The sequence below is a fragment of the Pinus tabuliformis genome, chromosome 7 (genome assembly GCF_031772625.1).
Source record: "Pinus tabuliformis cultivar Carrire ecotype Pingquan chromosome 7, CPIR1, whole genome shotgun sequence".
NCBI lineage: Eukaryota > Viridiplantae > Streptophyta > Pinopsida > Pinales > Pinaceae > Pinus > Pinus tabuliformis.
Window position 1 is genome coordinate 1,534,231,157 of NC_142293.1, and position 15,740 is coordinate 1,534,246,896.

The window sequence follows — 15,740 nt, forward strand, 5'->3', positions numbered from 1 at the left end:
GTAGAAATGTGTGCCAAAAATTGATTTTTTCAGCTGCCTGTTGTGCCACAACAACATTTTAACTGAGGATAGACTGAAAAAGAAAGGCTTCCTGGGCCCCTCCAGATGTAATCTTTGTCTGGAAAATGAGGAAAATGCCACTCATTTATTGATTGAATGCAGGTTCGCCAAGAGCATTTGGGCTGATGCGTTTTAATCATGGGGATCCTTTGTTCGTCTACCAAACTCAATTGCTGGATACTTTGATAATTGGGCTCATCTCTATCCCGGAAAACTCCCCAATAACAACTGGTTCAAGGCAGCTTGGATGGTTTATCCAAAATTCATTCTCTGGCAAATATGGATTGAGTACAACCACAAAATTTTTCAAGAAAAAGCACAGAAGGGTAACCTGGTTTTGTCAAAAGCCAACGGCCTACTCAAGGAATTTCTCGATGAGAAATTTGAGAAGTTAGGAAAAAATAATTTAAATCCTCAAGAACTGGCGTGGGGGAGCAAGCTTGGTCTTCCGTTTTCTGAGGATGAGAGACAGTTCCAAACTACAAAAAACTGGCAGATCAGGCTTGCTGAGGGTGATTTCCGCATTTGGCTCAATAATTGTGACAACTCTTCCTTGTTTTTGATGGGGCCGCCAAAGGCAATCCGGGAATTGCTGGGGCTGGGGGTGTCATCAGGAATGCAAATGGTTGCATAGAGAACAGGTATGCCTAGGGCCTGGGCCACATTACAAACATGCAAGAGGAGGCCATGGCTTTATTGCAGGGCCTTAAGCATTTACAGGTTCTTGGTATTGAGAAAGCCAATATTCTTGGTGACTCCCAATCCTTGATTCGAATTCTTGTGGATAACACGTCCCTGAGGGAATTTCGGCTAGCAAGAGTAGTTTCCAGAATAAGGAAGCTAGTAGGTTCCTTTCTTTAGGTGAATTTTTTCCACATTCTTCGGAAGAATAATAAGGAAGCGGATGCGGAAGCCAACAAAGTAGTCCTCCTTCCTGCAGGCACCCGGATAAGAGACGGTGTCGAAGATTGTGATCCAATCCCTTAATTTTGTTTCTCATGTATTATTGTCTTTTACTTCAGCAGTTTGTCTGTATTCACAAGCATGGGGAAATTAGGGAAATAGGCTTGACTAATGGAGCTAAGAAGATTCAGAATATTAAGGTTAGGAAGTCAGTTTTTCTATATGTTGAGGATAGCCGGTTCATGGGCTTCCTAAATGTAACCGGCCAGCAGACTTTTGATTTGTTGTAATACAAACTATATCCGTTTTCATTAAAAATAATAATTACTTTCCAATATCAATAGCTAAAGATATCTTTAATCATCTTTTCTATGTCATATAAAAGCATAACCAAAAATATCATAATTTGAAAATTCAATAAAACCTAAAATACATTCATAACTTTGTATCTACATATACTTGAAAATCCTTTTATAATGAAACCAATTAGTAATTAAATTAAATTCATATACCAATTAATAGAATAATTAAGGAGTCTTCTTTTTGTTAGCGGATGTATCTGAAATTATCCATATGTGGTAGTCTGTGCGATGCATCTTCGATTATCTCTTGATATTACGAAGAGAAATGTTTGAATCATCTGAACAACAGTCACAGGATCACCACACACCTATTGCAGTGGCACTTGTTATAATTATCATTCAGCTTTCCAAGTAGAATTTATGTTCCTCTGGCCTCAACTTCATGACCGTGACGATCACCGCCATTATTACAATGACGATGATTGATAAAAATAAATTTAATACTGTAGTCATGCTGGATTCATATGCACGAATGAACAGGTATGATGTATACGAACAAGCCGGTGAAATAAATGATTTTGAAATTAAATTTATTATTTTTTTATTTGAAATTGAAAACTTATTTATATATATTTTGTATCATTTGTTTGAAGATATCTTACGAAAAAATATTTTCTTAAAATCAAATCTGGTTAACTCATTTATTTAAAAATCAAAATTCGTTAATCTTAATTCCAATATAGACAGAGTCTACTATTTAGGTTATCGTATTTGTCTACTATATGATGGGCCAGATGCAGTGGTGAAAAAACCACATAAGCAACCATGCAATAGTGAACTAGGTTTTAAGTCATATTATTTATTTACATGGTTAAAAGCCCATGCCCAAGGCTTAAGCCCACCCAAAAAAACCTTGTATTATGGCCACATTTAATAAATGCTATTATGGTGGAAAAACCACATAAGCAACCCTTCTTCAATAGTGAACTAGGTTTTAAGTCATATTATTGGTTTACCGGGTTAAAAGCCCATGCCGAAGGCTTAGGCCCACTACAAAGCCTTGTATTATGATTGTTTAACCTCAAGTTAAAATCGCATAGTCATTTTCAGATCACATCATGTGTGACTCACTTGGTGTAAGTCTTAATAAAACTTTAATAATTTTTTGTCATTGTGAAATGTCCTTGATGACTAGAAAATGAAAATATATAAGGTTAAAATTTTCAAAACTACATGTCAAAGATGGTTTTGGAAGCTTGTGAGTTTATGAGTTATATAAGGTTAAAATTTTCAAAACTACATGTCAAAGATGGTTTTGGAAGCTTGTGAGTTTATGAGTTATATAAGGTTAAAATTTTCAAAACTACATGTCAAAGATGGTTTTGGAAGCTTGTGACATGGTTTGAGGACAAAATCAAAAGTATTAAGATACAATATTTTCCTTGGATCATTTTCTATGTGTTGGTATTAAGTTATCACACATAACATTTCTATGGGACTTATATATGGTCTCCATTTAGAGGTTTCACACATAAGGAACGGTTTATAGGGTTTATATGATCATTTCAAGGGCTAACGAAATACTTTCAGCCATGTAATTTTTCTTTGGGTTTCAACGAACATCTACAAGGTCCTAAAGGTCCTAAGTAGGAAATTTTTTCTCTCAAAGTAGGACATGGTCACTTTAGAGTTATGGTATACTAATGATTTCTCACAAGACCTAAGCTAAGAAATTGTCTCTAGAACATATGGATCATTCATAGGGCCTTAGACCACCACCTAGGCCCTACACAAAGAATATCAACTAGGACAGGGTGTCCATTTCAAAGTTTTAGACACCATGATGACTTTAATGCCTAAGTTTTGGTATAGGGTAGGCATAAACAATCTTAGACCATCAAATTCAATTATGAGATTTATTGTTCATATATTTAGCCTCAAGTAATCACATAAGACTTACATAAGAAATTGGTTTTAATATGGGATATTGTTGACATATCAATACTTTCAAAACCATGAATGGATCTTAGGGTAGAGCCTATATTTTAACATAAATTGATAGGGTTAAATACCTTCTACTTTCCTCTATAGCTCATGGGTGATGTGTGGCACCACATGACATAAGATAGCCATTATATAAGGATTATTTAGCCTATGTATGAGATGTGGACATCATAGTCATTATGCTTTGCAAGAAGGCGTTTCCTATTGGCCTGTGCCTATAGACGTGTTGCACAATGTTTTAGCTGTGGTTGGGAGGGGAAGTGTAAAGGACAACCATGGAAGCCGTCACAGTAGTTGTGTGTCGTAGGTAGGAAGCATTTTTTGTGGGTGCTTTAGATGTTTGGCCTAGGAGTTTGTGTGTTGGGGAGGGTACAATGTTATGGTTTGCTAAGGATTACTGCTTCGAGCAAATTCAATTAGTGGTTTAGGGCTGCAGAGATTTCAGTTGGCTAAGTTGCAGGGATTGGGAATTTCTAAGCGTCTGTGTTGTTGTTGTTGAGGTTTGCAATCTATTTCAACCTTTTTTTTTCCTTGGACTTGAAGAATGGGAGCGCACTAGTAGGTTTTTCCCTTGATTTTTTGGTAAAGGGTTTGTACGATGTGATTAGAAAATGATATTTTTTTGTTGAATAGAATTTGTTGTTGAAGTGTGCAGAAAACATGGATAGCAAGAAACGATAGGGAAATTGCCCGCTCGATGAAGGCCCTTAGCGTTAAAACATTTGAACAAAAAAAATAGTTAAACAAAGTCTTTTGGTAGAAAGAAATCACATGAGAGAATAGTTAAACAAAGTGTTTCGGTAGAAATCACATGAGAGAATTTTTTGGTCGACACGTTTCGAAGCAACAAGTGTGATTTATCTGGAGATAAACCACACTTATGAGAGAATAGTTAAACAAAGTGTTTCGGTAGAAATCACATGAGAGAATTTTTTGGTCGACACGTTTCGAACCAACAAGTGTGATTCATCTGGAGATAAACCACACTTATGAGAGAATAGTTAAACAAAGTGTTTCGGTAGAAATCACATGAGAGAATTTTTTGGTCGACACGTTTTGAACTAACAAGTGTGATTCATCTGGAGATAAACCACACTTGTTGGTTTGAAACTCGTCGGCCAAAAAATTCTCTCATGTGATTTTTACTAAAAAAACTTTCTTTAATTCATTATGGATGACAGAAACTTGAATACAGAAAGAAAAAATAAAAATAATAAAAATAGTATAAAGGAAAAATTGAAAAATATATGTTTTTAAAATTATAAAAAAGAGGGAAAATATGCATGTGCGAGTGAAGGGGTCGATGACAGAACAGACAATCCGGGGAGGGCCGCTTTCTCGGCCTTGCCCCTGGAGTTAAAAACATTAAAACACATAATTTAATAGGTAAAACCATTTACTTACTGGTCAAAACATTTAAACAGGTAACAGGCAATAGACAATTTAACATTTAAATAAAAATTTAACAAGGGACGCAAGCAGCCGGGAGTCCCTGCCGACATATAATATTGTGCGACTGTAATGATTCATCAGTCCATGTCTTAACAATGGGTTTGCGGTGACCATAATGATCATAATACCTGGCGCCCAATACAATGTTCTGTGCAACAACAGATACTGATTATTTCAAGCACTGTTCTGTGCAACAACAGATACTGATTATTTCAAGCACTGTTTCGTGAAATACAATGTTCTGTGAAATTTTCAAGCATTTTAGAGGGATTGATCGTGTCAAAAATAAACAATTGTAAAGTTAAGGCCCAAAACAAAATAAAAAATAAAAAATAATAATAGAAATTTATAATTATAACAACCAAACAGTGAAAATATGTCTTGCTCCATGTCTTGGAACTTGGAGAAAAAACAATACCTGCTTTAACAACACCCTTTCCTTCTCTATTCCTCCTTCATCCTCGGTTGCTCTGCCTCCTCGGTTTCTGTAAATCCTCTGATGAAACCGACTAAAACGTGAAAATGAAACCATAGAAAATAAGCTTACAGGGAGAAATAATAACCATTTAAGCTTACAGGAAGAAATAATAACAATAATTATGAGGGGATAACAGCAGTATAGATGACCAGAAAGAAACCACCAGAAACCAAGCCAAGAATAGGAAGAGATTGTAGATGTTCGGACACCTCAACATCCTGTTAGAAGCCATGTTGTGGACACCTCAACATCTTGTTAGAGCTTTCCAAAAGGCATGTGGAATACATGCAAACATGTAACATACAGAGATTTGTAATCATCGCATATAAATCACCACTTTTCTGACTTTCCACCTGCCTGGTCGTGTGGGCCGATGATTTTACTGGTTGTTTGACGCTGTGGGCCAACAATCTTACTGCTTTTCTATCATGCGATAACCTAACATGCACGATGAGAACACAAAGCATAACATGCACGATGAGAACACAAAGCAGAAACTCTAATTTAAGGTTTAATGAAATGGGTTCTCGTTTATGCAGCCCTTCGGGCAGGTACCTATGCTCGAGGACGGCGCTCTGACTCTTTTTGGTTTGTATCCATACATATCACATAATTACTCAAACTGCATCTAGAAACTTATGGCAATTTGTTAGAGATTCATCTTTTACTTATCCATTTTTTGCTTTATGGTTAATGCAGAATCGAGGGCCATCGTTCGGTACATTGCAGAGAAGTACGCAGCACAGGGGACCATTGGGCTGTTAGGTAAGAGTTTGGTAGAGAGAGCTATGATTGAGCAGTGGATGGAGGTCGAAAGCCAGACTTATAATCCTCCCAGTTCCTTTCTAATATTTCAACTGGCATTCGCTCCGTTGTGGGGCATTCCTCAGAACCAGAAAGAAATTGCGAAGAATGAGGAGAAGTTCTCCAATGCTCTGGACGTGTACGAGAAGAGATTGTCTGAGAGTAAGTATTTGGCAAGCCCGGAAAGCGGTAGCGCCCTGGTGGTGATACCTAGATCCCAGGCAAGACCCAGCTATCCACAAGAGAACCTGTAGTCACAAAGCAATAGGCAGACAGAGCAGCAAGCTCATTGGGTAACCTAGTCGAGAGCCGAGTTTCTAAGAAGGAGACTAAGGGGATGGTGAGAGAGCTTCTAGGGCAGGGAAGCTAGATAGGCCAAGCCCCGCAGCATGGATCGTCGCGGCTACTCCGTCACTTGAGGCAGGGCATCCTATTTTAACATGTTTTGAGTGGGCCCATCTGTCAACCACTCGTCCACAGTGAAATACATCAACATGCATGTTTACCAGATGTAACCCGATGTGTTGGCGATGTTGCCAACACAGTTCGAACAGACTTTGCTTGCATCTAGAAGAAAATTCAAAGCTTGCATCTAGAAGAAAATTCAAATTTCTGTCGAGTAAATCAATTCGCTCAGAATAACAAATAAAAATCAATTTCATCGTCATCTCATTGTCGGCAATTTCTTCAATTGTGAAATCTTCAAATTTGAGAGCCAGATTGCTTACACCTTGGAAGATTGCTTACACCTTGGAAGTGTCGGCTTCAGATGTTGGAAAAGTTTGATCTTTAGACTCTATTGCAGAAGAGAAGGCTATAGTGCCCGCAAAGATGATTGCTCGCTGAATCTGAAATAGGCACCAGGGACGGAGTGGTCAATGCTAAAAAAATTCTTAAACACAATTTGAACTATATATGAAGTATTTGGCTCTTAACTATGGTACAACAGAACAAATTTCCAATAGTTCTATCGACACGCTTTTCAAAGACAATTTGTTCGACTTTCAGCTAAAGGTTTACAATATTTATAGCTTAAAAGAAAAACAGAATGACAGAAAACATTTAAATAGTATTTATCCATGGCAAGTAAAAAACTTAAATCAAATGCTATAAAAACTCTTGCGTTTATTAATGGAAAATGCTAAAAACTCTCATGTTTATTAATGGAAAATGCCCAAAGAAACTCACCCTTACACTCACATAGAATAATTGTGTTATCAAGTTCAGAACTCACAAGCATCATGAAAACATTAAAAAAAAAAACGCATGCCAAATAAAGTTGGAGTGACTTCAAAAGGTAAAATGTCATGAGATACTGACCGTGAAAATGTTGAAGAAAAAAACTAAGCTTAGTAATCATGCAAAAGCATAAAAATACCAATTCAACCCCACGCCTATAGGAAAACCCCTTGTTCTGTAAATAAAGAGTCATTAGTTTGTCTAAAGAACGCCAACAGCCCTTGCAGTATTGACTATGATTTTCTGTTATAATTATCGAAGCTTTTCCAGAAGATCTTGGAAACCCCAGAGAGCAATTTCATCCCCAGTAAATTTTGAAACCCTTACATGCACCTTCTTTAGGTTGTCCAGGCGAAGAATCAAGTTTGTTGCCTCTGACCTTGCTACTTGTTCTGCCATGAAAAAATTTCATTTGTAAATCTCCTCTATAATAAAACCAAGATGCTCAAAAGAAAATACCGCCAGGAAATACCTTGATGAATCGACGCTTTGACCAAATGATACACCAAGCACGGTATGTTGTAGGGTAACAATGAAAACCCTAGAACGAACACCAAAAAAACCAAGCTACACAATTGAGGAGAGACCGTGGCAGACCCGGCTACAAAAAAGAAAAAGAAGACCTCACTTGAAATGTCAATCTGCCAGAGTGAATTGGAGGATGAGTCGCCAAGTTGCAGAGTGTTTTTTTGCGCAGAGGCCTCGCTGCAAATGATCGAGCCGGAGGTGAAGGTAAGGAAAAAAAAAAGCCTAACTGAGGACAGATTTAGCTATGGAACAATATGTCCCTGAGAATAAACCCAATTATTTTTCTCCCGAGATATTCAGAAAACTCCCTCTTGAAAAGGGATACAACTGTCACATTAGAAATTCCTCAGTAAGGGAAGTAAACATTGTAAGTTCAATACCTATCAAGGAATGTTGCTAATGCAAAACCTGTAATGGATGTAGAGATGTACCTTTGCAAAAGACACTTGGAGTGCATGCAGAGATGTCACATACAAAGTAGTAATAAATCACCACATTTTACGTTGTGGGCCCACAAATTTACCATTTGTCTAACTCTTTGGGCCCACTACCCTACAACTTGTCTCGCATGCGATAGCTCAAACTGCAAGATAGACAACTTGTCTTTCCTTCATCTTGGTTGGAATTCCAATTCCTTAACCAACCTCGCTAGAGTGCAAGAATATTGCCATATTCGTCTAGCTTTGATTACAATAATCCACCCCATGCACCTCTGTTATTGAATCTACTCTCAACACTGCATGCAATGCAGCTCTACCCGCCTTTACAGGTGTTGTCTCTCGTGTTGTCTATGCCTATGACCGATGACCTAGCTATTGCAACAACTTCAACTTCTGAAATATAATCAGAAACCCTAGCCATGGCGGTAGCAACATCATTTGCTGTAAAAACACAGCAATGCTACTCCTTTCCCCATTCCGGTGGACGGATTTCATCTGCACCACAGAATCCACAATCTCAGTTCACAAGGAAATCGAAGGTAAAGTTTTCCTTTAGCTTTCTGGATAGTGGGAGCCCCTGGAATGCTCTGGTCGACTATCAATTATAGTCCAATAACAAACATCGAATTAATAGCAGCTTACCCCGACCTAGTAGTACTCGTGTGGTAATCTTAGCGATTCACCGCGGCAAATCTTTTTCCATTGTGCTCTGTTAATTCATTGATTATGAGGACTGAATCTTGGCATTGGTTTGGTAGGAGGCGAGATTGTTTGGGCCTGCAGTCTTCCAGGCATCGAAGCTCAAGGTCCTATTTCTTGGAGCACAGGAAGAGAATCATCCGGGGCATTTTCTGAGGATTTATACGCTCACACACAGCGACATCACGGCCAAGTTAACGTTGGCTATTTCTCAAACAATCAATAAAGATCAGGTCGGCCCGTGTTCTGTTTTGCTGAATCTTTTGAAAATAGGATTTTTATGGCTTAGAAGTTTAAAGCCTGTGAGTTCTTTATATATGTGCACAAAATAGGATTTTATGGCTCAAAAGTTTAAAGCCTGTGAGTTCTTTATATATGTGCACAAAATAGGATTTTTATGGCTCGGAAGTTTAAAGCCTGTTATTTCTTTATATATGTGCACAAAATAGGATTTTTATGGCTCAGAAGTTTAAAGCCTGTTATTTCTTTATATATGTGCACAGTTGCAGGGATGGTATAACAGGTTACAGAGAGACGAAGTTCTTGCGCAGTGGAAGAAATGTCAGCGAAAAATGTCTCTGCACGTTCACTGTCATATAAGCGGAGGGCATTGGCTCCTGGACGCCATTGCCAGACTTAGATTTTACATCTTCCGCAAGGAACTGCCTGTGGTACGCCTCTTATTTTCCTTCATTTCTTTGTTTTTTTAAAAAGATTTCAAGGTATATTTGCAATAAATTTTATTAGCTTGTTGTATTTTGTTGGGGTTAATGAACAAATTCATGAATTCATAGGTGTTGTCTCTCATGTTGTCTATGCCTATCACTGACGACCAGCTATAACCTTTCAAAATGAAAACATATATGCCATTTTGAAAACAGATATACAAAGGAACGAAACAGGCATACCAAGGAACTGGAGCACGTCCAAACGCTGGAATTGAAATCTTGCAAAACGACGACGAAATAGTAAAGGAGTGGCCCTAGTTTCTGCTTGAGCCTTCTGCGCGACTATGTTTTACCATACCAAAGTTGCACGCTAATAGCCATTTGGAAAGGGCCTTGATAGACATGTGGAAAGGACCTTGAAAGGGCTTCGAAGTATATGGTTGCAAAAGCTTTGATATAAATTAATTGCACAAACTTTGATATAAAGAAACTGGCAACTGTATATAAAATCGAACTTTGGATAAAATGGTATTCTTGCAATTTTCTTGCATAGGGCCACGTAAAGCTTGTAATAAGAGGTAGAATGCTTTCAGTCCTAAAACTTTGGCTAACAATTTCATACTTTACTTAAAATACAAGAAAACCCAAAAAAACAGATCAACTGATAAATTAATAAATTTAAAATACAAGAAAACCCAAAAAAAACAGATCAACTGATAAATTAATAAATGGTCAAACGATTGATCGATCGCTACAAAATGGATCAACTGATCAATTCATAAGTGGTCGATCGCTATAGTAGCGATACCAAGTCCCTGCCATGCCGAAGGCAGGGACTAATAAACGATACCAAGTGTGGACAGATTGTTGTCATCAAGCAATGCGTTTAAAGAAAGAGAGCTCTTCACCTAGAGGAAAATAAAAAATGTTACATTCATAATAGCGTTGAAAAAAACAAATCTATTTCACGGGTATTGAATTGATAGTAGTATTTTAAAAAATACAACCCTTTTCTTTTTCAAAGCTAAAAAGGAAACGTATCGGTTAGGCGTGGAAAAAGAGACGAAGGGTTTTTCCTGTGGTTTTCTTTAGCAGCTAAAGGCAAAGAAAACCACACAACGATTGGCTGCCAGAACCACAAAGTTATTTTTATATTAATATCAGTAGTGAAAAGAAATAGAGGTTTTTTTTGTTTTTTTCAAGCAAGATAAACGCTTGCGTGGAGGCGCGAAAACAAATAAATCAGTGCTTTCAGTGCTTTTCTTAGGTCGTATATAATAGTGATCTTGAAATAATGGTGATTTAAATATATTTTTGCTTAAAATTATAATTTATATTTTTACTTGATATATTTTTATTTAAATATATTTTAACCCAGAAATATAAATCTTTTTAACATTTATTTAAATATAATTTTTTTTTATAAATTTTAATATAAATATAAATTTTTTTAATATAATATTTTTGTATATATATTGTTATAAAAAATAAAATGTTAATATAAATTTGAAATAAAGTTAATATAAATTTTACATAAAGTCAATATAAATTTTAATCAATTTTAAAAGATAATATAATGTGAATTAAGAAAATGTAAATATAAATATAAAGTTTTCATTCTCAATTTTTTTAATAAATATTTATTATTAAAAATAAATAAAAAAGGCTTATAAATATTCAAAATTTAGATAAAGATCAATTGAGGTTGGTATATAAATGTTATTTAATTTAAATATATTACTTAATTACTAGATATGAGTTGAGTGTTAGGATGAGTACAAAATTTGTGCTAAGAACAAATGGAACTGATTACCTTAAAGTTGTGGAAGCTTAGTAAATAATTTACATATATATTTAATCTAATACGAATTACTTATTTTAATGTGTAATTAGAAGGTGAATTACTTATTGGTTTATATTTTTAACAATTATAAATTATGTTAAACACACATGGGCAAAAGCAAATAGGAAAGATAAAACATGCAGTATAATTTTTATTAACAAGAGATATACATTTATAGTACATTATGTGACCGTTGGTTTTCACATCCCAAGGTCTCTTGGACTCCTTTTGTCCATTTGGCTTCCACACTAACCCATTGAGGATTAGGTGTCCAACATTCCCCCCTTAATCCGAAGGGTTATGTATGAGTCCAAGAAGAGAGTTGTAATACAAAATGTGCAAAAATGCATGGCAGCACTAGGCCGAATTTGCTCTATGAAATGTTGGTATAAAAGGCGGTGGTTTAGGGATGACCACCAACACTGGAACGCTTAGTGCAGTTCCCGAAACTCTTCCAAAACTGGCAAGAAGCTGAAGTCTTCTGCTAGAGGAAGTGCTCCTATTGTTTTGAAGAGGGAAACCTTCAACCATGAAAGGGAGGTCTCACCTCGCATAAAAGGGAGAACTTCAACCTGAAAAGGGAAGTCTCAACCTGTGATGGTTTAAGGATGACCAACAACTCTGGAATGCTTAATGTAATTCCTGGAACTCTTCCAAAATTGGCAAGAAGCTGGAGTTTTCTGCTAGAGGAAGTGTTCTCAATTTTGTTCCTAGAATTCTTCCGACACTGGCAAGAAGCTGAAGTCTTCTGCTAGAGGAAGTGTCCCAGATTGCCAACTGAAGGCATATTCAGGGCATCTTTGTCTCTGGCTACAACTCTAAATCTAGTGTGACAAGTTGTGGCTCAGGCTTGCTTGATGTGACTTTGAAGCTTGTAGATGACCATCATTTCCCTCCTTGTCAGATACAAGGTGAGATGATGGAGAAAACTCAACTGCAAGACTGTTCAATACTCTGGAACAAGTTCTGACATGTGTTTGGAATATCTTCTTAGCTGTTGATGCCCATTGCCAAGAAGCGATCCATCCAAGATGAATCTTTGTTCTTGCAGGGTGTTTGTTGCTGAAGCATCTGTGTGAAGAATGACTGGTTTTATGACAGTGCTTACATGGATGAAGATCAAAACAATGATCTTTCAAATGGCCAACTCGGTCACAGTGTTGGCATTTCACAATTTGTTGTTGTTGTTGTTGCGGTGGAGGAGGAGTAGAATCTGGAACAGCTGGAGGTGAATTGTCACGAGGAGCAGGTGAACTGTCATGAATAAATACAACACTCTGAAACTGAATGGACTTTGAGTAGTCTGGAATATGAAAGGACAAGTCCTTGTCATATCCAAGACCAGTTCTGTGCTTGTTGTGGACAAGCTGTTCCCAAGGTCTGATGATGGGTTTGGGAAGTGCAGACTGAGTTTCTGCATCTGCATGTACAATTGCTGCTTTATTTGAATGAACGGTAACATTATTGACTTGTTGTTTATGGGTTGCTTTCTCAATGTTCTGAACATAAACATGTTCAGAATGACTCCTCTGTTTTAATTCTTCTTGCTGTAGCTAAGATTCAAGCTGCAAAAAATCAATCTTTTCCTGTGCATATTGTAAAGATTTTTGAATATCTCTGAGAGTGTTTTTGTTGACTTTAACTGTACTTCCATCAGTAGATAAGATTAGAGTGCTTAATAACTCTAATAATCCATGATTTTTCTCCATTATTCAGACAATCAAATCAACAATGTATTTATAAAAACAATCAAATGACCAAAAATGCACTCCCCCCCCCCCCCTTTTTGTTGTTGTTGTTGTTTTAGCCTCCAATGCACATTCCTTTAGATATCAGTCCACCCTTATCAATAATGTTTAGTACTTATTTATTTGCTTCACACATAGATATAACTAAAAATAGCGATATCTGGAAACATAAGAGAATGGTACTGAAATATAGAACCTCGGTAGAAGTTTCAACTGTGAAGATGAAGATTTCCCACTTTTGCAATACCCAGAAATTGTACCTAAGGGCAACCTTTTCCTCTGACATTGTACAATAGTGGTTTCAACCACCTGAGTATGACAAGCTCGGTCTTCTGCAATTTTATGCCAATACGAGCTCCTGAATTCCACAAGGAACCCCCAAAGACAAACTCCCACAAGCCTTCAAACCAAACTCAGTCTCAGTTTATTCTGTCCTGGGACTTACGACGACAATGAGCTCCCAATTACTATGTATAGTAGCTCAACAATCTTCTTTCACCCTGTGAGCACACATTCAGCCAGACTTCCACAATTTGACATTGAGTGATATCGACTTCAACAAGAGGGGATAAATACCAACGCTTTCGCTTTTGAAGAAAATCGGTATGTTAATTAGGGTAGCAATGTTTGACCATTCCAATGGCTCAGCGATGAAAAGAAAACAACATGTAAGCGACGGTTCAATGCACATAAGAGTTGTACACAACCATACATTCAACACAGTCCTTGATTTTTTTTTTTTTTCGATGTATACCACGGCCAGTCAAAGTCTCAACGCGCAGGAGCGGCAGAAAATTCAACACAACCATGAACACAGGGCAAGAAAGTACAGATACACAGGTTTTTATATGACCGCATTAGGATTAACGAATATGTTAATGAATGCAGGATTCACACCGCTACTCCAGATTATACCGACGCTTCAATTTGTCAAAATTACATTGCGCTGCTTCATTGTTTTGGAAAATCTCCAACTTTCGCATCGTCTGATGACATCTTTGACGTCATTGGTTTTCACGTAGATCTTGCCCTCAAACTCTCAAAGTGCGCCTCAGATTTGATAGCAATGTTCTGCCTCGAAACCATGAGCAGACACTTTGTTGACGAGAGTCCAAATTACGGTTGCCTCAATTCTCCGTCGATACAATTAAAAAGCCTCACAGAGCTAGAAATAATTTATCGTAGTTCTCGCTCATCTATGATTAAAAGCCATCGATAGTCATATCCAGGATGGCCTTATCAGTGCCCTCCGTGCCCTTCGCGGCCTCCGAGGTCTCAATCCACAGAGTCCCCACTGCGTTTGATAGTATTTCAGAATTCGAGGGAGTTTGAGGTCATCACTGAAATAAGAGAAATGTGAAATCCTGTAGCAATTTGAAACCCTTTGTCACGACTTGCCCAGCTTCCACTTTGCCTCCACTATTGTTTCTCCAAACAATGCTGGAGGATCCAGTGAAAAAAATGGACAACACATCCGTTCATGCAAGGATCAAAGCAACTGATCCGTTCATGCAATAGTGCCCATAAAAGGATACAAGCCCAAATGAAAAGAAGCCTCTGGCACGCGAAGGCCAAACGAAAAGAAGCGGATCAGCGGCACATCTCATGTCAGTCATACGAAATCTTGGAAAGAGCAGCTGCATTTCAAGGTTGAACCCTTTACGGTGCCCATCATGGTGTGTTGAGCAATGATAGAACAGACTTGGCCCCAGCTACATACAAAGCGTCCAGCAAGAAATCAAGAAACAGAGCGTCTAGCTTTCAAACAAATGAAATTGAAACAAGAAACGTCCAGCGTTCAAACCAGGTCAGGATGACCAGCATGCCAGCGCAAACATTTCAAACCAGGTCAAGACAACGCAAACATTCCCATGTCAGATGAATGTCAGACAGAGAGCGCAGGTCTAATTTCAAGGGTCAGGACTGTAAAAGACAGAGGGCACAAGTAGCGCTGAGTGAAGGAGCGTTTTGTATGCAGAGAGCTGTGTTTTGTATGTAGGTGGAGCAGCTACAGGAGCAGTGTTCAGGCCTGTGGAAGCGTCAGAGCAGGAGAATAATGTCAGAATTTTCTATTTGGGGAATTGTGCGCAGAGAATGCAGCTAAAATACTGCTAATAAAACATTCATGAAATGTAGAACTGACTTTCACAGAAAAGCCATAAAACAAATGGCTGAAATTGGAGCAGGACCAGCAAGCGCCCGCTCTGATACCATGTTAAACACACATGGGCAACAGAAAATAGGAAAGATAAAACATGCAGTACAATTTTTATTAACAAGATATATACATTTATAGTACATTATGTGACCGTTGGGTTTCACATCCCAAGGTCTCTTGGACTCCTTTTGTCCATTCGGCTTCCACACTAACCCATTGAGGATTAGGTGTCCAAAAAATTAGTTAAATATAAAAAAATATTATATAAGTTATTATGTTTTTTATTCGTTTACATTCACATATTATTAATACATATATCTATTTTTATTTATTTTTATATATCTATTATATATTTAGTTTTGATAATGAAATATTAGATTTGAATTTGTTTTCTTAAATATTGTAGCAGTGGGT

At 37.3% G+C, this 15,740-nt stretch overlaps 1 protein-coding gene and 1 pseudogene across 1 annotated transcript; both read left to right on the forward strand.

The window, feature by feature from the left end:
* Positions 1-5,732: 5,732 nt before the first annotated feature.
* Positions 5,733-6,257, forward strand: LOC149253701 (glutathione S-transferase F10 pseudogene; annotated as a pseudogene).
* A 2,372-nt stretch (positions 6,258-8,629) lies between these two features.
* On the forward strand, positions 8,630-9,895 carry LOC149253702 (protein STAY-GREEN, chloroplastic-like). The gene is made up of 4 exons (XM_089454574.1): positions 8,630-8,749; positions 8,969-9,142; positions 9,413-9,580; positions 9,791-9,895. Exons 1-4 carry the CDS (start codon positions 8,630-8,632, stop codon positions 9,893-9,895), a joined length of 567 nt encoding a protein of 188 aa, XP_089310700.1.
* The last annotated feature ends 5,845 nt before the right edge of the window (positions 9,896-15,740 follow it).